The sequence below is a fragment of the Scylla paramamosain genome, chromosome 42, assembly GCF_035594125.1.
Source record: "Scylla paramamosain isolate STU-SP2022 chromosome 42, ASM3559412v1, whole genome shotgun sequence".
In the NCBI taxonomy this organism is placed as follows: Eukaryota; Metazoa; Arthropoda; class Malacostraca; order Decapoda; family Portunidae; genus Scylla; species Scylla paramamosain.
Window position 1 is genome coordinate 10,172,501 of NC_087192.1, and position 26,164 is coordinate 10,198,664.

Here is a 26,164-nt window from a genome sequence, read left to right on the forward strand (position 1 = left end):
TTCTCATATTTATAAAACAACATTTATTTTGAAGAAATATATTAGAAAGGTATGTTGTTTTGCATTTGTATGTATTGTACTTTAAACAGTCCACTATTTTCTAGTTTGTTTCCTAAAGACATTTATTTATTTTCTTGATTTTTAGTTAGTTAGAAATGACATTCGAGTGTGCAGGAAGTTTTATATATTTTGAAGACAAGTACCAATTTGTGATAATAAAAAAAAAAGTTTCCCGTAAGAAATATACCAGCTATTTGTTTTACGTGTGTTTTAAACTGAAGGGGATTTTGTTTCATATTTACCAAACGTTTGTATATGAACGTGCGGCACTCGTGTTTGTGGGACGCGGGCCCGGTGTGGTTGTGGATACTGTGCTTTCGTGCTGCGGTAAGACTGCCCAGGGAGACCACTCAGACATATCACGAGCATAAGTAAGTTATAACAACCCTCCAGCCTCCAAATGAGTGTGGATGACGTGGTGAGTGGCGTAAGTAGCTGGGGCCCTGCAGGGTACCAGCGGCTGTGGTGGCTTGTCTTGAAAATCAGTGTAAAATTAGAAAACTGCTGCTTGTTGTTTAGCCCAACATCTAGTGGAGAAATAAAAAGGTAAATTTATAATATTTCACCAATCTCTTTCTATTTCTGTGTTGTGGAAAATAGGCGCAGGCGATAAAATTGTCCCAGGGACAATTTTATCATAGGCAGTCGTGAAAAATCGTTCCAGCGATAAAATTGCCCCATACTCCAATCGTTCATATACTGCAGAAAAAAAAAAAAAAAAATTATATATATATATATATATATATATATATATATATATATATATATATATATATATATATATATATATATATATATATATATATATATTAATATTTCTTGATAAGTCTGTCCCTCCCCCATTGCACCCCAATCCCCCTTAACCCGTCAAACAATTTTGGTGGCCTATATGGAATCGGGGGTTTGGGAGGGGGTGAAAAATAAGTGAAATAAGGGTGTTAAAAATCTAAGGAAATTTACCTTAATATTTCAAATTTCCCGAACCTATCCAAGCCCCTAGACTCCTCCCGCTTGGACGTTAATCTAACCTAGCATAACCTAACCTAACCGGTGGGGCTGCCTACCCCCCCTGGACTCACCCCCACCCCCTGCTAGGATGTTAACCTAACCTAGCATAAGCTAACCTAATAAGGGACCTCAAAAGTGATACCATTATGCCTTACCAGTGTGGTGTGGAGATTCTCAGGGTGATGGAGGTGGGTAAAGTCTGGTGGCTTCCTTAATAAACACATGGAACCTCTTCCTTACGTCTGTATATTGCATCCTAACCATTGCTAGTGCTAATATCTCACATTGTGACTTTTCCTGCAGAACACTGGCACTGTTTGCTTCACCCCCCCCTCCACTGGGTAGCCATATTCACAAATGACAGTGAGTCTATCAGAACACCTGACATGTCTCAAAAAGTCATAATTGGCAGCCTCAGGAATGGCCTCACGAGTGGCAGCGCATGATTGGAGGGATCAACTGTATAGATACCATGAAATATTAATATGCCACTATCCACAAATCCCAGTTATAAACAAAAGAAAATCATTTCCGTGTTTACTCTTGACTGATGTAGACCTCACTGGAATTAGAAAATATCAAATTTCTCCACACTCGGGAGTGCAATTACAGCCATACTAGACACATGCCCCAAATTTTTTTTTACATTTACAGCAAAGGTTACTGAACCCTTTTCCATGACATGAATTTCATGCTTGTATGTAACACAGACGTGATATCCAGATTAACCATACGAGTCCTGGTCATTTCTGCTGTAAGTCATTTAGGCCGTAACATCCAAACTGGCAAATGGCTGAATCGTATAATGGCTGAAACAACAGGCGGCCTAAATCGTATGCTCCTTAAATGGCCGAAGACACTTAAGGCATGTAGGAAGTGTGTGTGTGTGTGTGTGTGTGTGTGTGTGTGTGTGAAAAAGATTCATGAAATACCAAACTCTATCGAAACCATGACCCAAACTCATGATAGGCCATTTGGTGACACTGTTGGGTACTTCTTGCCCCTGCCCTGTCCAGACAACGTGCCTTGAGAATGAGCTCCACCATGCCTTGTGTGTATCAAAGTAATACAACGTAATCAGCATGCATTTCAGTGTGATGGATGTGACAAATGGCAACATCATGCTTGCGACACTGGTTTTTCCAGGCAACAGTATCTTGATATTGTCAACAGAGCTGCCTAGTTAGTATTGTTCTCAGTGTTCAGTTCCTGACAGTCACACCAGTGATGATATCACTTCTGGGATTCAGTCTAGCTTTTTATCTGCTCCACAACCTAATGCAGAAAGTTCTTCAATCTCGGTACCTGTGGGCGAAATGACCAAGCATGATCTGGACATGGACCTAGAACCAGAGAGTAATGCACATACAGATATGAATGCACAGGTGAGACAGAGATCTACAGTCATTTGCTTGAAGGAACGTTTAAGTAGAGTCGTAGACAGGAGTAATGTTGCACCTTACATAAGTTTTTGTTTACGATCTAGAATATGTCAACCTTTCAAAATTGTTTCAAATCTTATCTAAAGGTACAGTAAAATCCCGCTTATCCGGCATCAACGGGACTGCCGACATGCCAGATACTTGAATAGAAGTGAAATTATGTCCACAATCACCACCCTACATTGGTGGTGAGATGGCTTCCTAATTCCTTATGCCTGGCATTAAGGTCACCCATGATAACAGTCTGCTCTTCAAGGACATAATCAGGAAAATTTGCAACATTTAAGGCACCAGCATGAATGTACATGTTTACAAAGTAAATAACTTCACCCAAGGTGTGGAAGCAAACAGTAATAAATTCAGTATCCTTGGTGACCCCCATTTCCCTGAAAGTAACCGGAATCTCATGTCTAATGTAAATAGCCATCCCCCGACTACTGCCGTCACCACAACTGAAGGTGTGGGAGGCATAACCTCGCAGCTCAGGCACCCCTGGCCCTACCTCCTGTAAGGCAATAATGTCAGGCTTATGGAGAAGGACGTGAGAGTGTAAGTCAGTGAAGCGAGCATGTAGACTATTGACATTCCATGTTAAGGTGCGGAAAGTCTTACCGTTCATTGTGATGGTGTTTCACCCGGATCTTTAGGTCGTCCACGTCTCGTGTCAGGCAAGACATCTGCTCCACCAGAGTCTGCAGGGCTGACATCACATATCCCTGGTCTGGCTTGAGACTGGAAGGGGGGCGGAGCAGTGCCTCTAACTGCGGGTGACCAACATCCATTCACCGGTGGGATCCCCATCACGGTCTGCCTCAGGTGACTTGTCCTCTGAGACAGGGGAAGCAGGAGCCATCCCTGAGAGGCCCTGGGGTTGTTGCATGGCTCCTGTGACTGGCTTGGTGGGGGCAGCCTTCCTCAGAGAGGGTGCAGCAGCACCCACACGCTGCCCTGCAGTATTGTCCTCTGCCTGGGGTGGGTCACACACACTCCCTGGTCCTGGTTAGCATCACTGACTGGACACGGGGTGGGGGCCACCAGGCACTGTTTGTTGCTGCTGCTTCTTAAAAGTGGCAAACTGATTGCTGAGGGCAGAGACCGTTTCAGAAAGATTGTCCACTTTAGCAGCTAGCACATTCACCACTGCCATGAGGTGCTGGGTGGAGTTAATGGCAGGCAGCTCCTGAATGCCCCTAAGCTTGGGCACTGTTGTGGCAGATGCAGAGGGCACTGTAGCAGTGTGCTGCAGCAGAGGCAGGAACATGACAGGTGTGGCGGAAGTGCCAGTGGTGGAGCAGGAAGGCTGGGGCAGGTGAGGGGCAGTAGACAAGAATGAATGCCTATTCGTCCAAGCGTTGGTCTGAGGAGGTGTAGCCTGGTGGAACATGAGTCTGGGCCGAGTCACCTCATCAGTGGCAGGCTCCCTTTGGGGCCAAGGCCTGACAGTGCAGAGGGTGGAGTGGGCGTTGTGATCACCCCCCTTGTTGCAGCAGCGAGGAGGGATTTTGGTGCCCTCCTTGATCTTGTCCAGGCACTGTACTGACTTGTGGGAACCAGCACAGTACCTACACCGAGGAGCAGACTGGCAACGCCACACCTTGTGGCCCCAGCAACTGCAGTGGTGAGACAGGTCTGGCTCTGGCATGTACCGCTCCACATGCTGATGTCCAAGGCCCAGGAGATGCACTGGGCACCTTTCCAGTCACCACGCCCAACAGGCACTCCATAACAACGCCCATGAAGCCTTCACTCACCAGGGTGGTGTAAAAGGAGGATTCAGCAGGCGGCGTCTTTGTCTGGAGTCTGGGGCAGGAGCGGAGGTGCGCCTAAGTGAAGGCTGGTCAGTAGTGGCAGTGTTCTGTTGACTGCCTTGGGTAGATGGTGCGGGACGAGGGTTCTCAACAATATCCATGTCTTCCAGGGAAGCTAAGCCATCTTCCACCACGAGAAGATCCTCGGCGGGCATGGTGCTTTGTCCTGCTGGGACGAGCACATGCCAACCACTCTTTGTTAAGAGGCCTGGGCAGGGTCGCTTGCTCTTGTTGTCTAAACTATCAAGGCCTCCTATTTGTTGTTGACAAATCGAGCCTACACCTCCCTCAGTAGCCACTGAGTAGACGTGATCACTCAAAACCACTTCAGATTTCCGTTTTAGAGTGCAGCCACTCATGTAAATAAGTGGAGCGGAAAAAACTCCGTCCTTCCGACACAGCGGGCAGGACACAACTGCATGACCTAGAGCAATTGGTGCAGCATCCTACTTGTATTAACGACCATCTTGAACATACGCCCAACATTCTTGACCTTTTTCTGACCTCTAATCCTTCTGCTTATGCTGTCACCCTCTCTTCTCTGTTGGGCTCCTCTAACCACAATCTCATATCTGTATCTTGTCCTATCACTCCAATCCCTCCTCAGGATCCCCCTAAGCGAAGGTGCCTCTGGCATTTTGCCTCTACTAGTTGGGGGGGACCTGAGGAGGTATTTTGCTGATTTTCCTTGGAATGACTACTGCTTCTGTGTCAGAGACCCATCTTTCTGTGCTGATCACATAATAGAGTTGATAGTGTCTTCTGGCATGGAGGTGTACATTCCTCACTCTTTTTCTCAACCTAAACATTCCAAACCTTGGTTCAACACAGCTTGTTCTCATGCAGTACATGATAGAGAGGTGGTCCACAAAAGGTACTTAAGCCTTCCATCACCAGAATCTCATGCACTTTATATTTCTGCCTGGGATCATGCCAAGTCTGTTCTCCAACTAGCCAAAAACTCCTTCATTAACAGAAAGTGTCAAAATCTTTCAAGATCTAACTCCCTTCATGACTTCTGGCATTTGGCCAAAAATATCTCCAATAACTTTGCTTCTTCTTTCCCTCCTTTATTTCAACCAGATGGCACCACTGCTATCACATCTATTTCTAAAGCTGAACTCTTCCCTCAAACCTTTGCTAAAAACTCTACCTTGGACGATTCTGGGCTTGTTCCTCCCTCTCCTCCACCCTCTAACTATTTCATACTACCTATTAAAATTCTTCATAATGATGTTTTCCATGCCCTTGCTGGCCTAAACCCTTGGAAGGTTTATGGACCTGATGGGGTCCTTCCTATTGTTCTCCAAAACTGTGCCTCTATGCTTGCACCTTGCCTAGTCAAACTCAGCTCTGTCTGTCAATATCTACCTTTCCTTCTTGCTGGAAGTTTGCCTACATTCAGCCTGTTCCTAAAAAGGGTGACCGTTCTTATCCCCCAAACTACTGTCCTATTGCTTTAATATCCTGCCTATCTAAAGTTTTTGAATCTATCCTCAACAGGAAGATTCTTAAACATCTATCACTTCACAACCTTCTATCTGATTGCCAGTATGGGTTCTGTTAAGGCCGCTCTACTGGTGATCTGGCTTTCCTTACTGAGTCTTGGTCATCCTCTTTTAGAGATTTTGGTGAAACTTTTGCTGTTGCCTTGGACATATCAAAAGCTTTTGATAGAGTCTGGTACAAAGCTTTGATTTCCAAACTACCCTCCTATGGCTTTTATCCTTCTCTTTCTGTAACTTCATCTAAAGTTTCCTTTCTGACCATTCTATAGCTGGTGTGGTAGACGGTCACTGCTCTTCTCCTAAATCTATTAACAGTGTTGTTCCTCAGGGTTCTGTCCTGTCACCCACTCTCTTCTTATTATTCATCAATGACCTTCTAAAACAAACTTCTTGTCCTATCCACTCCTACACTAACGATACCCCCCTGTACTTTTCAAAGTCTTTTTATAGACGTCCAACCCTTCAGGAAGTAAACATTTCACACAGGGAAGCCACAGAATGCCTGACTTCTGATCTTTCTAAAATTTCTGATTGAGGCAGAGCAAACTTGGTATTGTTCAATGCCTCAAAAACTCAGTTCCTCCATCTATCAACTCGACACAATTTCCAGACAACTATCCCCTATTCTTCAATGATATTCAACTGTCCCCCTCTTCTACACTGAACATCCTTGGTCTGTCCTTTACTTATAATCTGATCTGAAAACTTCACATCTCATCTCTAGCTAAAAACAACTTCTATGAAGTTAGGCATTCTGAGATGTCTCTGCCAGTTTTTCTCAACCCCCCAGCTGCTAACTCTGTACAAGGGCCTCATCCATCCATGTACGGAGTATGCTCCACATGTCTGGGGGGTGGGTTTCCACTCATACTGCTCTTCTAGACAGGATGGAATCAAAAGCTTTTTGTCTCATCAACTCCTCTCCTCAAACTGACTGTCTTCAGCCTCTCTCTCATCTCTGCAATGTTGCATCTCTAGCTGTCTTCTACCCTTATTTTCATGCTAACTGCTCCTTTGATCTTGCTAACTGCATGCCTCCCCTCCTCCTGAAGCCTTGCTGCACAAGACTTTCTTCTTTCTCTCACCCCTATTCTGTCCATCTCTTAATTGCAAGAGTTAACCAGTATTCTCAATCATTCATCCCTTTCTCTGGTAAACTCTGAAACTCTGTATTTCCATCTTCCTATGACTTGAATTCCTTTGAGAAGAAAGTTTCAAGACACTTATCCTTCAACTTTTGACTACTGCTTTGGACCCTTTTATGGGACAGGCATCTCAGTGGGCTTTTTTTATTTATTGGATTTTTGTTGCCCTTGGCCAGTGTCCCTCCTACATAAAAAAAAAAAAAAAAACCTTAATGAACTGATGCAAGGTGTCTTTGTTAGTAGAAACTGGTTGTTCTCTAGTAATAACTGGAGAAGAACAAAGCACATGGGCTCCAGTTACTGCAGTAAATGGAGAGTAACTCGTCACATTGGGTATCAAGTGGTAGCTGAGTAAAACTATACGCAAAGCATAAAACATTCTCTTTTTCAGCAAATATCGCTGACTTCAGAGAGTGATGATGATGATCAACACCATTAGCTTTAGGATGGTAGCCAGTAACCCTCATATAATGAAAATTTATAACTGAAGGAAGCTCAGAAAATAGTTTGCTTTTAAACTGGGTACCTCTGTCTGTTACTACTTATAGTGGAACTCAGAAATGGGACATCCATCCAGCAACGAAAGCAATTGCAAGGGAGATAGAATTGGTGTCTATTAGAGGTGTAGCTTCTGTCCATATTGTTGCCCTGTCAATGCAAGTAGAGAGTATGGATAGTTGAGAAGAGTAGGAGGCAGTGATCCTGCTTTGTCTATATGTATGGTCTGAAAGTGATCAGTAGGAGCTGAAATGGGAAAGATAGGTGATATGGTGTGTTTATGGGTCTTAGCTTGTTGATATTTAATACATTTCTTCACAATATATTTTACAAGTTTGTTCATGTAAGGCCAGAAATAACATTGCTTAACCTGTTTAGCAGTAGCCTTCATGCCAGGACAAGATAAGTCATGTAATGAATGGATATTTTCCCTGAGAGGAGGAGTAAATGGTCTAGGAGCATTAGCAGATGTGTCACATGAGAGAGTAAGATTAGGTGGTAAAGTATAACATGCTACTTAATTTGCCCTTGTAAGTCCCTAACTTAGTGTCATTCATCAGAGAATAATTTATGACACAAAAAATGTCAACCAAAATGGCACAAGTTGGTCATGATAGATAGTCTGCAACATTGTTGTCTCCATGAATGTATTGTATTGATGACACATATTCAGAGATTAAAGAGAGCGGTCTTTGTTGTTTGTCAGACCAAATAAGTCAAAGGCTTTCCATCTTAGGTAAAAATTCTCTGAGCATCTGAGAGTTTTTTTGCAATAAAATCCAAGAGGTATTAGTTTGGTATCTATAACATGGTAGAGAGCAGCACCTACAGCAAAATTTGAGCTGTCAGCCACAAATTGGTAATCAGTTACAGTCTGAGAGAGAAAGACAACAGGACAGTTGCTTAGGGATTACTTTAACTTGTTGAAGGAGTCCCTGCTTGTATTCATCCAGTTCTGTCAGGGGATAGGCAATGTTAGCAAAATTTGAAATCATTGGTCTGAAAAATTAAGCATTTCCATGAAACAACACAAGCCAATTGAAGTTTGAGGCAATGGGAATTTTGAAATTGCAGTGATATTATTCTGAGGTGGACTAATTCTCTGTTAGCTGATGTCATAGCCCAGAAAAGGAAGTGAGGACTAGAAAATTCACACTGATCTAGAGACAGTCTTGCCAAAGTTGAAAGAACATTCTTGACATTGGTGGTATGTTCCACAGTCTTACTAGCAACTAAGATGTCATCCAAGTAGGTGAAGGTGTTCTTAACATTAACCAATATAGTGTCAATAAAGCATTGAAATGTTGAACCTGCACTGTTAAGACAATAGAGCATAAACAAAAATTCAAACATGATTCAGCTGCAAGTAAACCTGTTCCCAAAATGAGATTTACTTCAGCAACAGTGAAGGTCCATGGAAAAGAACACCTAATACGTCATATCCCCAGGTCTATTTCAACTTCCTCATAAGAGAGTATGGGTGTACCTGATACATTAGTAAGGGTAACTTCAGTTGGTCTCAGGAATAAGGACAATGCTAATTCTTAAAATAGTAGTGAGAGTAATGAGCGAGTATCTATCAGAAATGGGTAAGTCTGCAACCAGTTATGGCACAGTAAGTGGCAATCCTACAGTCACAAGTGATACCTTTACAGACTGCTCTTTTAGTTTCTTGACTGGTTGGTTTCTTAAACAAGGGAAGAGGAGAGTGAGGATCAGGTAAAATGTTAGATGAAGTGAAAGAAGGTATACACCATTCTTAACATGATTTTGCCTTATTACCATAATAAAGCCAATATCTACACTCCTGAGGGCCGTGACCTTCATGAAAGATGCACACCCCAATGGGAATGTAAGTCTTGATGAACTGAGGAAGTGAAGTTGAAGTGAAGCCTCTATTACCACTGTTTCTATTCCAGCTCACATGCCTGGATCCTTGTCTACCTTCCACCATGGAAATATTTGCATTGTTCATGCTTGAGTTATTAGACCCATAGGCCAACAATGTCTCAGCTACATGAGCCAGTTCCTGAAGTATATTTTCTTCATGTCACTAGGAGAGGTTTGATGTTACTAGGTAATGCCTTAAAAAAAATTTTGTAAATTCATCATCCACCCCTAATTGTGCAGGTGTTTTACATAACTCCCTCAAGATTATGGAAGCCTTGTCACACATTATATTATTTTGATTCACAAGACCCTAAGTGGTAAATTTGGTAGTATGTAATGGAATTTAGTACTTGAAACTGTAATACTGTTTTAGCAAGAACAAACTGTAATTCCAATATTGTAAACCAATGTGTTACTGAAATCTTGTCAAATGGTGGAGGCATAACAACAACAGCATGTCATGGATGTAAGAGTCTCAGGTGATGCACTAGGCGTAGTCTTATCCAGGTCCAATATGGTTCCAGGAAGTAAGGTTCCAAATGAGATAAAGTAGAATTCCTGGATGAGTATATGGGTTGCCACGGAGTTGTCAGTCAGCCATGAACCGCCACTCACTGCAGGTGTCCTGTCCTGCTCAATAGTAGCACATCAGAGTCACAAGTTGTCGGCGGGCTGGTATATGGAAACTTGTAGATGGTGCCACAAATGTTTTCGCTAGTGCAATACACCAGTTCCATTAGGTTGTTTAGCATGTTGACGCAAAAGTTAGGAGCCCATATTTGATGAAACAAGTATGCAGATGAGGTGTTTATAGTACCCATGCCAGCTGCTGACTGGTCATGGAGCAATGTTTCAAGTGAGGAGTAGCTTGTGTTTGTGTTATTGGAACCTGTCACAAAAAAAAGTCTTATTATAAAGATATATAAATGCACAAAATACCATTATGGATGATTACATTACTTCTCTTTACAGTGTAATTGGTATCTCCCAATGAGTTCATCTTCACAGTTCAGTATCACTCATCTCATTCAGTATCTTCCACCTGGAAAAATTATTGTTGGGGCTGTTATGTGTGTGTGGTTGTGGGAGCACCTATCATTAGCTGTATTCAGGCAGAGTGAACTAAACCTTATCATTCCATGCACAACTTATTTGTGTTTTTCTAAGTTATGATCAAAATGCCACATTTTGCTATGACATGATCCATAGCACACTTTCTTAGGACTGCTTTGTGAATATGGTCTCTGGGATTACTGACAGTAAACTGAGAAAGGATGGGAGAGTGTGACAAGAGGTAGACTGAATTAAGTTTTGGTTCATTAAGACAATGGAATAGCAATTGGACAAAACAGTTATAGATCTGAATGTAAATGATAGTTTTCTGAGGTAGACTGTAGAAAACTGAATTACAGAATATGGAAAGACCTCAGAGGTGTGTGTCTGTATTATGGAATTTGAAAAGGCCTCAGAAGTGTGTGTGTGTCTGTGCAGATAACATGTTAGAGAATATGCAGCCTAGTTAGCTGTCATGTAATGGGTGAGATTGATACATTAGTATGTATTTATTTATAGGGCTTTTCAAGATGGTGGATAAATTTGTATCTCATGCTGGTCAATATATGCTGTATCTCGTGATGTTCTCAAACTATCTAAGGGTTAGATACTTGCAATATCACCTTTTTGTAGAGGTGGAAAACTGGGACTATTATTGTGGTTTCGCACAAAGTGACTACTGGTTGCATATAAAAAATTCATTTGTCAGTGTTTTATGCTTTATATAAGTTTCTTCATGCATTTTGCAGTGTTGAAATAATAAAGTTTAACTTTTTTTTTTCACAATCTAGCAGTGATAGAGAATTGGCCAATAAAAATTAAAGTGCAAGGCTGTAGAATAAGCATTGGTGAATAATCTTAAACATGGATGAAGGATGAATGAAGCATGGCATGAGCTAGTGTAGTAACCCACTCTTTTAGGTGGGCAAAGAGATTACATAGCAGATCAAATTAAATAGGGTAGGAGCAGGAATATATTGTTTTGTAAATATTCAAGTTACTATATATATATATGTAGATATAGAATCTTGAGGACATTTGTCTGTGGTTACCCATTGTGGGGAGTTCACTAGAAGAGTGCATTTTATTTCATGGTAATGGATATTAACCAAAGAAACTCAAAGAAGACAGGTCACACTGGATATGTTTGTTCATCATTCATGGATATATGAGGTATGGTCCTTGTGCATTTACAGGATGCCCTGCTAGGTTCATTTTATCTCTGCAAACTTGTTCTGATAAATCTTTCATGATTAGATACATTCATAGGGAAGGCATCATATTTTCAACAGTGTTACACTTTCCCATCTGACCTGACAGTACAATATCTAGCTTCCTTTAAGAATGGTTTGATAGTTTTACAGTCATCTCATTTACATATTTTCTACTTTGCAGATAAAACAGCTTGTCACAATGTTGGATATCAGACCAAACCACACCATCTATGTCAACAACCTTAATGAGAAGGTGAAGAAAGATGGTAAGTCAGAATTTTTATTCCATAGCTGAAATGTGACATAGACTTCTGTCATTAGTCTATGAACATAGGAAGATAAGGGAAGCTACAAGAAGCCATCAGGCCTACATTTGGCAGTCCCTGTATGAAATATTTCTACCTGTCATCATCTTCAGTAAATTTGTCTAATCTTTTAAAGGTCTCTAATGATTTCACATGAACAACCTGATTACTGAGTTTATTCCATTCATCTGCCACTCTACTTGAGAACCAATTTCTTCCTACCTCTTTTTTTAAATCTAACTTTGATTTGTTATATCTTGTCCCATCCAGATTACTGCCCCTGAGGGTTTACCTTATGCTGTATCCCTTATACCATTTAAAGACTTCAATCAAACTCCCTCTTAACCTCTCTAAGGAATGTAACTTTAAAAGATTCAGTCTCCTTTTGTAAGGAATACTTCTCATCCATTTCACATTATTAGTCATCCTCTTCTATACTGACTGTCAATAATATGGAAACCATAATATAGATGAAATCTGACCATAGCCAAATGTAACTTAAATATTACTTTTTGACTTTTACTTTCAGTAGTAGCCTGTATAATATATAAATGAAACCCAATAAATTTGTTGGATTAATGCATATAATTTTTTCAGAACTCAAGAGATCACTGTATGCGATATTTTCTCAGTTTGGCCAGATTCTTGACATTGTTGCCTTGAAAACACTAAAAATGCGTGGCCAGGCATTTGTCATCTTCAAGGAAATCCAGAGTGCCACGAATGCCATGAGGGCCATGCAGGGATTTCCCTTCTACGACAAACCAATGGTAAATATTTCTCCTTTGAAGTACTAAAAGGCTTCTTCTGGTGCCAAACTTGTTTTTTATTTTGGTAAAAACTCCAGATGGTATTAGTACCATTTCAAAATATGAATTCTCATCTCAAATCTTTGCTGACCACTTGACACTGGATGAGTTTGGGCTTCCACCTTCACTCCAGCCTTGGACCATAATTATACTTGTCGCTGAAATTCTTTATGATGTCTTCTGTGTGCTCTCTGGCTTTGACCTTTAGAGGGATTATAGTCCTGAAGGAGCCTCTCTAATCATTCTTTAAAACTGTGCTTCCATGTTTTTGCCTTCTTAGGTCAAGCTTTTCTGTCTATCAAATTTCACCTTTCTTTGTAACTAAAAATTTCTCTCTCTTTAGACTATTTAGACTTGAGTTGGCAAGGTCTTTGTAAACAGCCTTGATGTATGACAACTTTTCCTTGGGAATTTTGGTGAGATAAAGTTTTTTCTTGTCATGGTTCTTGGCACTCTGGAAGCTGCTGTGCCAATGCTCTGTTGAAGAAGCACCAAGAGTCTTCTTTTGGGCATAAATGATGGAAATGTTCTTGATTGGTGATGTCAGATGGTAATATGAGGCCCATATTGCATGTTGCATAGCATATGCAATGCTATTTGCATGGTCTCTGATGGCCTTACCATAGTGGGATGACAGTTTATCTATTACTTCATCTGTGAGCATGATTGCTTCTCCCTGAAGGCTTCTTTTCATCTTCTTGCCAGTCTTGGTGGTGATGACTTCATATTCTTCTTTCTCTTGAGCTTTCTCAGTCTGGCACCCATTCTTTTCCCTACATGATTTATGCATTCTTCTTTGGTGACAGGGACTTTGTATGGGCCTCGTCCACCATTCAACTCGCAGACAGCATTGTAGGCACTGGAATCCCCTTCACCAACAAATGGTGTGAGGCGCATATCATAGTTAGAGGAGCGAGACCAGATGCAAACAGCTATTGCAGCTTCCATGGCCCTGGCCTTCCCATTGAAGTTTTTGTGGCATTTATGTTTCTTTTGTGCCTTCTTGTTGCTGCATCTAAAACAAAAATTGGACAAAACATTGAGGTTGACAACTATGCTGGTGTTTACTTCCATCGCAAACCTGATGCCAGCGTGTGATTTGTGTCCCCACCTCATTCAGCTTCAATCATAACTGACATCCACATCAAGGATGCCATCTTCATTTGGTAAATAGAGCAGTTCATCCGTGTAATACTTGATGGCACCAGCTCTTCCCACCTTCATATTCTTGTAAAATGCATCCATATCATGGTAGAGAAACTTGCAGTAGGTTATGAATGTTGCCTTGTTTATTTTCCCTCCTGTCACCAATGCTTTGTTCAATTTCAAGACTACAAATCTGATGCCAGATATCAGGCTGAAATAAACTTGACATATACTGGTAACAGGTTAGTAATATCCATGAGAATGATATGTAGGAGAGGGAGCAGATGAAACAACTTTGTGGCATTTTATGCACTCAGTCTGCAAGGTCTTGTCACCGTCAGACCTTGTCATGGTCAGTTTGCTCCTGCAGGACTGTAGGGGGCACTTCTGGTTCTCAACTAGGGACTGTCAGTGATTTTTTTTTTTTTTTTTTTTTATGTAGGAAGGACACTGGCCAAGGGCAAGAAAAATCCAATAAAAAAAAAAACGTCCACTGAAATGCCAGTCCCATAAAAGGGTCAAATCAGTAGTCAAAAATTGATGAATAAGTGTCTTGAAACCTCCCTCTTGAAGGAATTCAGGTCATGGGAAGGTGGAAATGCAGAAGCAGGCAGGGAGTTCCAGAGTTTACCAGAGAAATGGATGAATGATTGAGAATACTGGTTAACTCTTGCATTAGAGAGATGGACAGAATAGGGGTGAGAGAAAGAAGAAAGTCTTGTGCAGTGAGGCCGCGAGAGGAGGGGAGGCATGCAGTTAGCAAGATCAGAAGAGCAGTTAGCATGAAAATAGTGGTAGAAGACAGCTAGAGATGCAACATTGCAGTGGTGAAAGAGAGGCTGAAGACAGACAGTTAGAGGAGAGGAGTTGATGAAACGAAAAGCTTTTGATTCCACCAGGTTGTATGTCTTTTCAGGCATAGTAGGCTTTACAGGCTGTGAAAAATTTCCTGCCGTAGCTGTAAAGTTGTTTTCTCTCCAGTAGGTGGTGATGAAATTGGTGGTTGTGGAGTGGTAAGTAATGTAGTAGGTGGTGGTGGATTGGGAAGTGATGTAGTTTGTAGTGGTGGGGTTGGAAGTGATGTAGAAGTTGTGGTGGTGGTGAGGCTGGAGGCAGCTAGCTACGTGATGCAGCTGGCGGCGGGGAGCTGTGAGTCTCAGTTGCAAGTGATGAAGAGGCTTCTTGAGAGATGTTAGTGTTTCAGCGTATCCATTGAGATTTCTGTAAGTCCCAGGGGCGGTGTTTTTTTAAATTTTAGGAAAAAAAAAACTCCTCCACCTGATAATTTAGGGTATCTGAGAGAGGTTGAGTGAAGAAAACAAATGTCATAAATTTAAAAAATATTCATCAAAAATTGATCCCCAGACACCTCCCATAAGAAGGGTGACCATTATGATCCTTCAAACTATCAACATTTGATTTCCTTTCATATCAGAGCTTTCAGATCTCCTGTTTATCATGTGTCTTATTCAGTCTGGGTTCTATAAAAGATGATCATTACTAACCTTGGTAATTCTCTTTAAGGTAATCTTTGTGAGACCTTTGTTCTTGCATGACCCATACAAAAAGCTCTTGGTGGAGTCTGGCATGAGTGTTTACTTTCTAAACTTCCTTTATACTGTCTCAATCCATCTCTGTGCATTTATCACAAGTTTCCCTTTTGTTTGTTTTATTGCTTCAATGTTAGAAGACCACAATTGTAAACCAACTAACAGTGTTGTTTCATGCAGCTCTATTCTCTCACTCACTCTATTATTCATTAGTGATCTCTGCCAAACCTGTTCTTTATTTCATTCATTATGATAACATTTCTCAGCATCATTTGATAGATTATCAACTCAGCAGGAATAAAATATTTCTTGTAGAGAAGCCACAGAAAGCTCAACTTTTTGTTATTTCTAAATTGGGAATACAATAATTGTGTTGTTTAATAACTCAAAATTCTATTTCTTTATCCCACTATTCAACATAGCCTTATAGATCACTCTTCTCTTTTATTCAGTGGTACTCAACTATTTCATATTGAACATACTGGGGTTGCCCCTTTCATAAAATGTTAACTAGAAATTTCATGCATCATCTTGATGAAACAACTATGAAGTTAAGTGTTCTTTGTAATCTCTACAAATATATTCCTCCTGCTTGCTAACTCAATACAATATTCCTCCCATGTATAAGGGAGGTCTGCTTACAGAGCTTTACTAAACAGGGTGGATTAGAAGTTTTTTTTACCATTTCAACTCCTTTCCTTCAGCTGACTATTAAAGATCTTGTGCTCATTGTTGCAACTTTGTCTTGTTTCTCTCTCTCTCTCTCTCTCTCTCTCTCTCTCTCTCTCTCTCTCTCTCTCTCTCTCTCTCTCTCTCTCTCTCTCTCTCTCTCTCTCTCTCTCTCTCTCTCTCTCTCTCTCTCTCTCTCTCCTTGGCTAGTTTCTTGCACATAAAAAAGAGAAAAAAGAGTGGGGTGGAGTTAAGGATTCTTTATTAATGTATTTTGAGATTAAGTATAATAGAATTAACAGACTCATGAATGATTCCATGGCACTTCACACAATATTTTCAGGCATAACCATATTATTTTTGTATGTATGTAATATTTTGTACCAACTGCATGCTTTCAATTCACAATATATTAGGGTGCACAACAATGAATATGATTTGTTCCAATGTATTGTTCGTCAAAGCAAATGTGTGTTATGGCAGTTGAAGAACCTTTTTGAAAAAATTTATTGGTTCTGGGAAACCAGAAAATAATGTAAGAAATTCTGCAATAAAAAAAATAAAAAAAACATCAAAATGAGCACATTTGCACTACTACATTTGAGATAACACAACAAATATATAGAGTGCCCTAAACTAACCTTACGTTATTGTGCAGATGAGCTTGTTTGGCTGCTACTAGTGAAGATGGAGGTGGTAGTGGTGGTGGATAGGTGAGCAGCAGCTCACACAGCTGATGAGTTAGTCTTGCAAGTTTTAGTTTGTTATTCTGATTTAATTTTTGTTAAAATTAAGGGCTCACACGAGTGGTGAGTTTGTGTTGCCAGTTTTGGTTTGTCATTCCGATTAAATTTTTATTACAATTTCAGGGCGTCATGGCAGTTGTATATTATAGCAACTGTGCATTGTTGTGTACCCTACTGTACTTATACTGACATGACAGTTCAACACAGCACTCATCAGTTTGTCTTCCTCACAAACATTACTGCCTCATTAGTGACCTTATCTAAGTCACCATAATATTTTCACTCTAATGATCTTGAGTGGTGCACCAAATATTTTGTATGCTAAGGGTCACTATAAAGCATCCATTTTGCAAGTGTGCACAGTAATGAACATCAATGAGAAGATATGCATCAGAGATGGTGGACATGCTTGTTGTCATTTTGCCACCAGTGGGAGCTCTGACTCACTGTGTGCTTGTTGGGATTGTTGCAATATGTTATGGAATTTATGGTGAAAAATTAAAAAGGGACAACATGTGTCAATCAAGTTGAACTGTACACCTGAATAAAACAAGTTTGTTCATAGTTGTGAAATTCTTGTGGCTTGACTTTGCCAGCCTTCCCTTTATGCAGCATTAATATCTTTCTTCTTGCTTCAAGTTAATATTTGCTTGTGTGTAAGGCACATCTCCATGGGGAATGAGTGAATCTTACAAAGATTTTTTGAGGAAAAAACAGATATATCTTATTTGTTCATGGATTTATTGAGTTATTGTAATACAGTTTTGTGTGGTTAAGCACATGATTTGGTGCCTGTAAATGTATATATTAGAATCAAGTGTAAAAAATATAAATACTAGTAGCATTATATCAACTGAAAGGAAAGTTGATGTAATTTAATGCATGTTCTTTTAGTAGAGGCAACAGCATAACTTAGATTTAATTTGGCAATCCAGTCATTGTTTTCTGCTATGGGTTTAAATTATATATAAATATATAGTGAAAAATGTGAAGGGAATATGTCTGTAACAGTTCCTTCATAATCAGATCGATGATTAGTTTGAGAAAGCAGCTCTGTGTTTTGATTACATTTTAATCAGAATTATAGTGTCAACAGGATGTGAGATAATCATCTGCTGTGATGCTTTGTTGCTCAAAGTTTGTGATGATTTTGCTTGTTTTCAGTATTTTATATTATTGTGAATTCCATCCAGAACTTATTAGAGAGCTTATCAAGCTGGGTAGAAAATGTTACTTTGGTTTGTACCTGGAGAGGTCCCTGTTGCTCTGTTAATTAGAACTTGAAATTTTTTTTTTCTATCACTTGCTGCTTGTAACATTCCTCATTTCCACCAAGAAATTCCTAACTGACAGGAAATTGTGCTTTGTTTTCTGCATTTTCATATTCTTCGGAAATACATTAATATCCATTAGTTAAATTTGACTGAGATTCATGATGCTTCAACTTAATCTTCCAGTTCATGACAACTTTTACTTACTGGGATCATTATTTCACTGCTCCTCTGTGGTGGTGGCTGGTTAGTGTTTGAGGCTATTATTTGTAAAGCATTTTAAAGTCTAGAAGTATTGTCTCTTAAAAATTACTGTGGTGAGGCAGCTTATAAGGTGTGTTGTAATTTGAAGGAGAACCTTAATTTTACAGAAAATTGCCTACAGTAAGACTGACTCAGACCTAATAGCAAAGCAGAAAGGCACATACAAAGAAAGAGGAACCAAACGTAAGGAAGAGGAGAAAAAGAAAAAGAAAGGAAAAGATGCCAAGGGAGCACCAGCTGTACCTGCTGCTGGTGCTGTTTCAGGTGAGTGTTGTATGCTGTAAGGTGTGTTAACTACCTGTTGATACTTTCTTAATCTACACACTGATTTGGCATCTTGATGCAATTTTTTTTATTAAACTAGAACTTATAAGTGTTGATCACTTTAGGAACATTGACATCATATCATCATTATCATAGGAAAGGGAAGTTCCAAAGAATTGTAACAGTTTTACAGTGTCAGTATTAAGACCAAGTTTTTACAGTAGCATTGCATTGTAACTACATTCAAATAAGTTTATTCATAGCATGTATTTTTTTATCATTCAATGCTCCATTATTTATCTGTCATGCCTTTTCTTAACTTTTATTCTTGTTTTTTGTTTAAAAATTATGATGATAACATCCTTGCACTCGTAGACTGTCAGGCTGGTACCAGTCTGACAGCTGCTGAAACTTTGGCTCCTCAGAAGCATGTGGCTGTCTGAGGCTGATTGTTAGTAGAAAGATACATTTTGTTATTTATTTTTTCAAGTTTTATTTAGTGTTATTGCATCATTTCAGCAAAAGCTGGGGCCACAGTCGTACCTCCACGACCAAATCTTTTCAACCAGCCACCACCAGTGCATGGGGCTGGTGGTATTGGGGTGCCTGAACAACCACCCAACCAGATTCTCTTCCTCACAAATCTTCCAGATGAGACATCTGAAATGATGTTGTCTATGCTCTTCACACAGTAAGTAATACATTGTTTTCTTAATAAAGGAGCTTAAGTGTGATGTCATTCTTAGTTTCAGATAAACACTGACCATACAGAGATCTTCATGTGATACTAGCAATATGTTTAAGTTGAGTGTAAGGTACTGTATAGTTCCCCAAGTGTGTGATCAGTGTATCTTTCTGTGCAATGTTTTCATTTGAATTTATGTACTTGAAATTCACAAATTTACTCTTTCATGCTCATACACTCCACATAATGATAAGCAGCAAAAATAGTAATTCTAAATTAAAAACATTCTTACCTTCAGAATAAAAGAAAATACATGAGTAATAAAAATCATTGAGCTCAAATGATAGTGAAATGTTGTGCTCCCAACACAGCATTTACACTAACACTGGCATTTCTGAATGGTAGGATGGTATTCTCTTTGAATATATTAGCCAAAAGCCTCCAGTATTCCTCTTCCACAGATTGAATATCTATTCAAACACCTCGCTACTTTTTAGAGAAATCACTGTATGGTGATTCACTGCTACCTGAATTACTTGGTTCAGGTGGTAGGATGAATGTAAGGCTGAATGGTGAGGAGCTGGAGGAGGTAGACTGTTTCAAATATCTTGGATCTACACTAGCGATGGATGGAGTAGGGATAGAGTTTAGAGCTAAGGTGAAGAAAGCAGGAAAGGTGTTAGGAGGTTTGATTAAACTGTTTGAGAGTAGGGGACTTGTAATTAATATAAAGTTAATATTATATGAGGGCAAAGTAGTGCCTACCATAGGTGGGTGTTATCGCGATAAATTATTGCAATAATGATATCAGGTTTTCGGTTATTCAATAATTACTTTTCCTGTGTTATTGATTTATCAGTATCGCCAGTATTTTTGATTCCAAACTAACAATAACTGATAATTTTAGTTTTTTTTTAACATGAGCATGTTGATGTTTTAATTTTTCAAAATCAAATGTAGTTTTTTTTTTTTTACTGAAAACTACTTTTCATTAGTGAAGAGACAGGATAAACATTGAATTTGATTTTTTTCAAAGATCTTTCTAAGTTTTCTAAGATAATAATGAAAATAAAGATTTGGATTTATCAATTTTTTATTTAAAATATCAGTTTTGTTTTTGCTGGTATTGGAATTTTGGATTTATTTATTTATCAGTTATTGGTTATCGGGCAATAAATTTATTGCCATTTATTGATTGATTATTACTGATAAGGTTATTGTTATTGATTTATTGGTTATTGTGATCTTTTTTTTTCATTATCATGCTGAGCTATGGTGCCTACTGCACTGTATGGTGTTGAGATTTGGAGTATGGGAATAGCAGACAAGAAGGGTTTAAATATAATGGAGATGAGATATTTAAGGAGTATGTGTGGAGGAACTCGAATGGACTGTCAGAAATAACAAAGTGAGAAGGAGAGCAGGTGTTGCGAGACTCTTGGCAGCATGGGCAGAGCAATATGTGCTGAGATGGTTTGGACATATTAAGAAAAAGGAGAATGATAGGGTGATCAAGAAGATAGTAAGATCAAGTGTGAGAGGTGTAAATTTGTGAGGTAGGTCACATAATGGATGGATAGATAGTGTGAAGGAGGCATTAAAAGGAAGAAGACTGAGAAGACTGATACTGGACCAAAGTAGAATGACTGTGACAGAAGTGAATGGAGAACAGTTGTGAGTGCATGAGGAATCATGTGGCCCCACAACCTTCAAGGGAGATGTCGCACTCAAATGTGGGAGCAGCCGAGTGAGGCTTCTTACTATGGAAGACCAAACTGTTCAAGTGCGAGTAATCCCTGCAAAGGCAGCAGTGCTTAATCTTCATCAGAAGCCAAGGGGCTAAGAGAGTGGTATGAATAATTGAATATGAAAGTTGGCTACCCCTCTTTTTGTAGGAGACAGTCTGTTTTATATTTTTATTTTTATTTTTATGTAAGAGGGTCACTAACCAAGAGAAAAAAGAAAAATCCCACTTAGGTACCAGTCCCAAAAGAGACATCAAGAGAATCATTGAAAATTGAAGGATAATTGTCTTGAAGCCTCCCTCTTGAAAGAGTTCAAGTTGTAAGAAGGAGGAAATACAGAAGCAGGCAGGGGGTTTCAGAGTTTACCAGAGAAAAGGATGAATGATTGAGATTGCTGGTTAACTTGCATTAGAGAGGTGGGCAGAATAGGGGTGAGAGAAAGAAGAAAGTCTTTTGCAGTGAGGCCATGAGAGGAGGGGAGGCATGCAGTTAGCAAGATCAGAAGAATAGTTAGCATGAAAATAGCAGTAGAAGACAGCAAGAGATGCAACATTGCAGTGATGAGAAAAAGGCTGAAGACAGTCAATTAGAGAAGATGAGTTGATGAGACTAAAAGCTTTTGATTCCACCCTGTCTAGAAGAGTGGTATGAGTGGAACCCACCCAGACATGTGAAGCATTCTCCATACGTGGACAGATTAGGCCCCTGTACAGAGTTAGCAGCTGGAAGGGTGGGAAAAGCTAGCGGAGACATCTCAGAATACCTTACTTCATAGAAGCTGTTTTAGCTAGAGATGAGATGTGAAGTTTCCAGCTCAGATTATAAATAAAGGATAGACCAAGGATGTTCAGTGTAGAAGAGGGGGACAGTTGAGTGTCATTGGAAAAGAGGGGATAGTTGTCTGGAAATTTGTGTCAAGTTGATAGACAGAGGAATTAAGTTTTTGAGGCATTGAACAGTATTAAGTTTGCTCAACCCTAATCAGAAATTTTAGAGAGATCTGAAGTCAGGCATGCTGTGGCTTCCCAGCATGAACTGTTTACTTCCTGAAGGGTTGAACATCTACAAAAAGATGTGGAAAAGTGCAAGGTGGTATCATCAATGTAGGAGTGGATAGGAGAAGAAGTTTGGTTTAGATCATTGATGAATAATAGGAAGAGAGTAGGTGACAGGCAGAACACAGAGAAACATCTCTGTTAATAGATTTAGGAGACCAGTCACCAATAGAATGGTCAGAAAGGAAACAAGATGAAGTTACAGAGGGAAGCATAGAAGTTGTAAGAGGGTAGTTTGGATATCAAAGCTTTTGATATGTCTAAGGCAACAACAAAAATTTCACCAAAATCTCTAAATGAGGATGACCAAGACTCAGTAAAGAAAGCCAGAAGATCACCAGTAGAGCAGTCCTAATGGAACCCATACTAGCAATCAGATAAGAAAGTTGTGAAGTGATAGATATTTAAGAATCTTCCTGTTGAGGTTAGATTCAAAAACTTTAGATAGGCAGGAAATTAAAGCAATAGGATGGTAGTTTGAGGTATTAGAACGGTCATCCTTTTTGGGAATAGGCTGAATGTAGGTAATCTTCCAGCAAGAAGGAAAGGTAAATGTTGAGAGACCATTCTGAATTGAGCATTTAGGCATCATCCTTTCTAGGTATTCCCCCTGCCTGCTGCACTGCCACACTTATACCAAGACTCACCTCATGTCAGGTATTTCCTACCTCAAAATTAAATGGTGTTGTAATATATATACAATGTGATGGTTTAAAAAAGACAAGTTAGTGTAATATGTTTTTTTTTTTAAAGATACATACATTCATTGTTTTTTGCAAACACCACAGTACTTGGCAACGTTTCCTTCATTACTTGACCTGTCAAGAGCTGTTGCCTGAACAGCAAAAGCCACCATTGCTAAACTAAAGAATAAAGATATAACATTATAATTCAAAGGAAATATCATATCTAAAAGGAAACCTATCATTTAGATGAAATTCACATTGGAGAGAGAGGTGGGGGGGACGGGGGCTTGACTGATTGACAGGCAGATTTATCTCAAATTCTAATGATTCATAGGCAAGTATAGATTTCTTATAAAAATAGATTTGCATGAAATGTAGATTATATATATGCAGAGAGAGAGAGAGAGAGAGAGAGAGAGAGAGAGAGAGAGAGAGAGAGAGAGAGAGAGAGAGAGAGAGAGATTTAGGCCAGTAAGGGCATGGGAAACATCAGTGCAAAGAATTTTAATAGTTAGCATGAAGTAGTCAGAGGGTTGAGGAGAGGGACAAGCCTAGTTGAAGAACAGACTTGGCACGGTTCTGGGCAGAAAGATAAAGTGCATGAGATTTCTTCCACCTCTCTTTCATGTATAGCACAAGAACAAGCTGTGTTAAACCAGGGTTTGGAAGGTTTAGGTCAAGAAAAAGTGAGGAATGTACGCCTCCATGCCAGACACTATCACTTCTGTTAGGCGGTTGGCACACAGATGGGTTTCTGACACGGAATTAGTAGTCATTCCAAAGAAAATCAGCAAAATACCTCAAGTCCCCCTCAACTAACAGAGGCAAAATGCTAGAGGCACCTCTCCTTAGGGGCTTAGGGGTATCCTGAGGAGGAATTGGAATGACAGGACAAAATACAGATACGAGATTGTGGTCAGAGGAGCTTAACAGGGAAGGTAGGGTAACAGCATAAGCAGAAGGATTAGAGGTTAGAAAAAGGTCAAGAATGTTGGGTGTATCTCCAAAATGGTCAGGAATACAAGTAGGGTGTTGCACCAGTTGCTCTAGGTTTTGGAGGATAGCAAAATTAAAGGCTAGTCCACCAGGATGGTCAGTGAAGGGAGAGGAAAGCCAAAGCTGGTGGTGAATATTGAAGTCTCCAAGAATGGAAGAGAGAATGTGCTCCACTTTGGAATTAAGGTTGTCAAAGAATTTTTTATAGTCAGAGGAGTTAGGTGAGAGATATACATCACAGATAAATTTAGTTTGAGAGTGACTCTGTAGCTGTAGCGAAATGGTGGAAAACTTGGAAGAGCATGGGTACAAGAGCAGGTATATGTATGTATTTATCTATTTGTACATCAGGCTGATGTCTGTAAAGATGGCAGCTTAGATAAGGGTCATTTCCTCACTGTAGGACATTGTGGCAATATTCATTCATCCTATCTACATAGTGTGTGACCAGTCTTCTTAGAATGGTTGGACTGTAAAGGAAGGAAAAACATTTTGGTGTACTCTACCACACAGAGTTCCAAGGTATACATGGGTGTTGATGTTTTTAGTAATTCAAGGATAAAATTTTAATAAATTATTTGTTTCAGATTTCCTGGATTCAAGGAGGTGCGTTTGGTTCCTGGTCGCCATGATATTGCTTTTGTGGAATTTGAAAATGAGATGCAGTCTGCTGCAGCCAAGGATGCACTCCAAGGCTTCAAGATCACTCCCACACATGCCATGAAGATTGCTTTTGCAAAGAAGTAGGATTCCAAGCTAACCTAATGTGAACTACTGCATCAAAACCTTATACCAACTTGTCTAGTTTTTTTCTGTGTAGATTTTTGTGTAATGAAGTATGATGTAAAGTCTTTTATAATTCTTGTTTTGAAGAAATGCATATAAAAATTCACAATGGGAAGGTAAGTTATGGCAAGCAACACAGAGGAGGCAAGAAAACTTGTAACTTTACTCTTATGTATAGTCATCTTCAACTTGTACCTTGATTTTAACTGCATTTCAGGGCAGGTGAAACCTACCAACTCCTCATCCCTTCATCCTCAGCTCTCTTGCTCTTCTTGACCATCTTTCTATTCCCATATCTCTCTCTCTTTCCATTATAATGTATTCCTCCTGTAGGCATTAACAATCTTTTGCATGATATCAACATGAATCATGCAGCAGATTTATTCATCCTCTCCAGATTTTTGTTTGAACACTTAAGTAACTGGTATGATTGTACAAAGGAATAATGATCTTATTCTTATATCTAAATGCTGGTTTAGTTCATTTCTGTATTTGATAGTGGAAGAAATTTATATTTATTACCCGGAAAAGTTTGTGTACGTGTATGCAGATGAGTTGGTTAGGGTATTGAGGGCTGTTTTTCATAGCATTTAATTTTAAGGCTACAAATTGTGCAAATTTCTTAAATAAAGAAAAAAATCACTATTTATTTATTTATTTTATTTATTTATTTTATTTATTTATTTTATTTATTTTTTTTTTTTAAGGCATGAAAACTTAATGGGGACGAGCCTTTTGTGTACAGAATTTCAAAACAGTTAGAGTCATTGTTACCTTCCTGTGTGCTATCTTGTGTGTAAAAAAGTAACTAGTAAATATTTACTAGTTACTAGGAACTAGTAAATATTTGTTAAGGAGTTAAGCAGGGTGGTCAGAAACTCTACAGCTAAGTTGGGAGAATATCAGTACTATATCCTTTTGCATAAATGTTGTTGTGATGACTAATAACTATTGGGGCAAAAATTCACTAAATATGTCATAACATAAATTAGCTTGTTTTTTAGACACACTTAGTACCTTAACACCTTTGTGTGTAAGTGCAACAATGATCTTCAACTTACCTGGTTGGTACTTACCTTTTCCTGTGTCAGGTCACTTATTAGGAGCGTCCATCTTACTACAATATCTACTTCACATTTCAACATTTCTGCAGTTTACCACATCTTTCTCTTGCTTTTGCTACTACAGCAGTGCTGAATTAATTTATTTACTTGTAGATGCTGCTGCTGCCATACACATATCATCAGCATTTCATATAAAGTCCTAATTTTCCCTGGTGTGGCCAGCTGTGCTATGCCTGAGCTCCTTGGGTGTAATACAGTGGTCCATGAGGCTACATATACCTTTCTACAGGGGACTGACAGGGCTAAGAGTGTGAATGATATGTTCAAGACTGTGTGGTGATTTGTCTGGGCCACCCCATGTGAGATTTGCCAGCCTGGTATACAGACAAATAGTGTCCGATAAAGGTTATGGGAGAATGCTATCTGAAAAATGACTAAAGGGAAGGTTAGTAAGGAGCAAAGAGGATTTAGGATTGGAAAAGAATGCATTTTAAAAT

At 39.4% G+C, this 26,164-nt stretch overlaps 1 protein-coding gene across 1 annotated transcript; it reads left to right on the forward strand.

Annotated features, from left to right (window-relative positions):
• The first annotated feature begins 275 nt into the window (after window positions 1-275).
• Window positions 276-25,248, forward strand: LOC135093162 (U1 small nuclear ribonucleoprotein A-like). Its single transcript, XM_063992088.1, has 6 exons — window positions 276-431; window positions 11,808-11,892; window positions 12,529-12,701; window positions 18,494-18,650; window positions 19,170-19,341; window positions 24,405-25,248. Exons 2-6 carry the CDS (start codon window positions 11,826-11,828, stop codon window positions 24,562-24,564), a joined length of 729 nt encoding a protein of 242 aa, XP_063848158.1. The 5' UTR covers window positions 276-431; window positions 11,808-11,825; the 3' UTR covers window positions 24,565-25,248.
• Window positions 25,249-26,164: the final 916 nt, after the last annotated feature.

Excerpts from the sequence above, each read along its gene's own strand:
- LOC135093162 (XM_063992088.1), top strand. The coding sequence starts at position 11,826 with ATGTTGGATATCAGACCAAACCACACCATCTATGTCAACAACCTTAAT. Across the intron at positions 11,893-12,528 it reads TGAGAAGGTGAAGAAAGATG|AACTCAAGAGATCACTGTAT; the intron begins GTAAGTCAGAAT and ends TAATTTTTTCAG. Across the intron at positions 19,342-24,404 it reads TTGTCTATGCTCTTCACACA|ATTTCCTGGATTCAAGGAGG; the intron begins GTAAGTAATACA and ends TATTTGTTTCAG.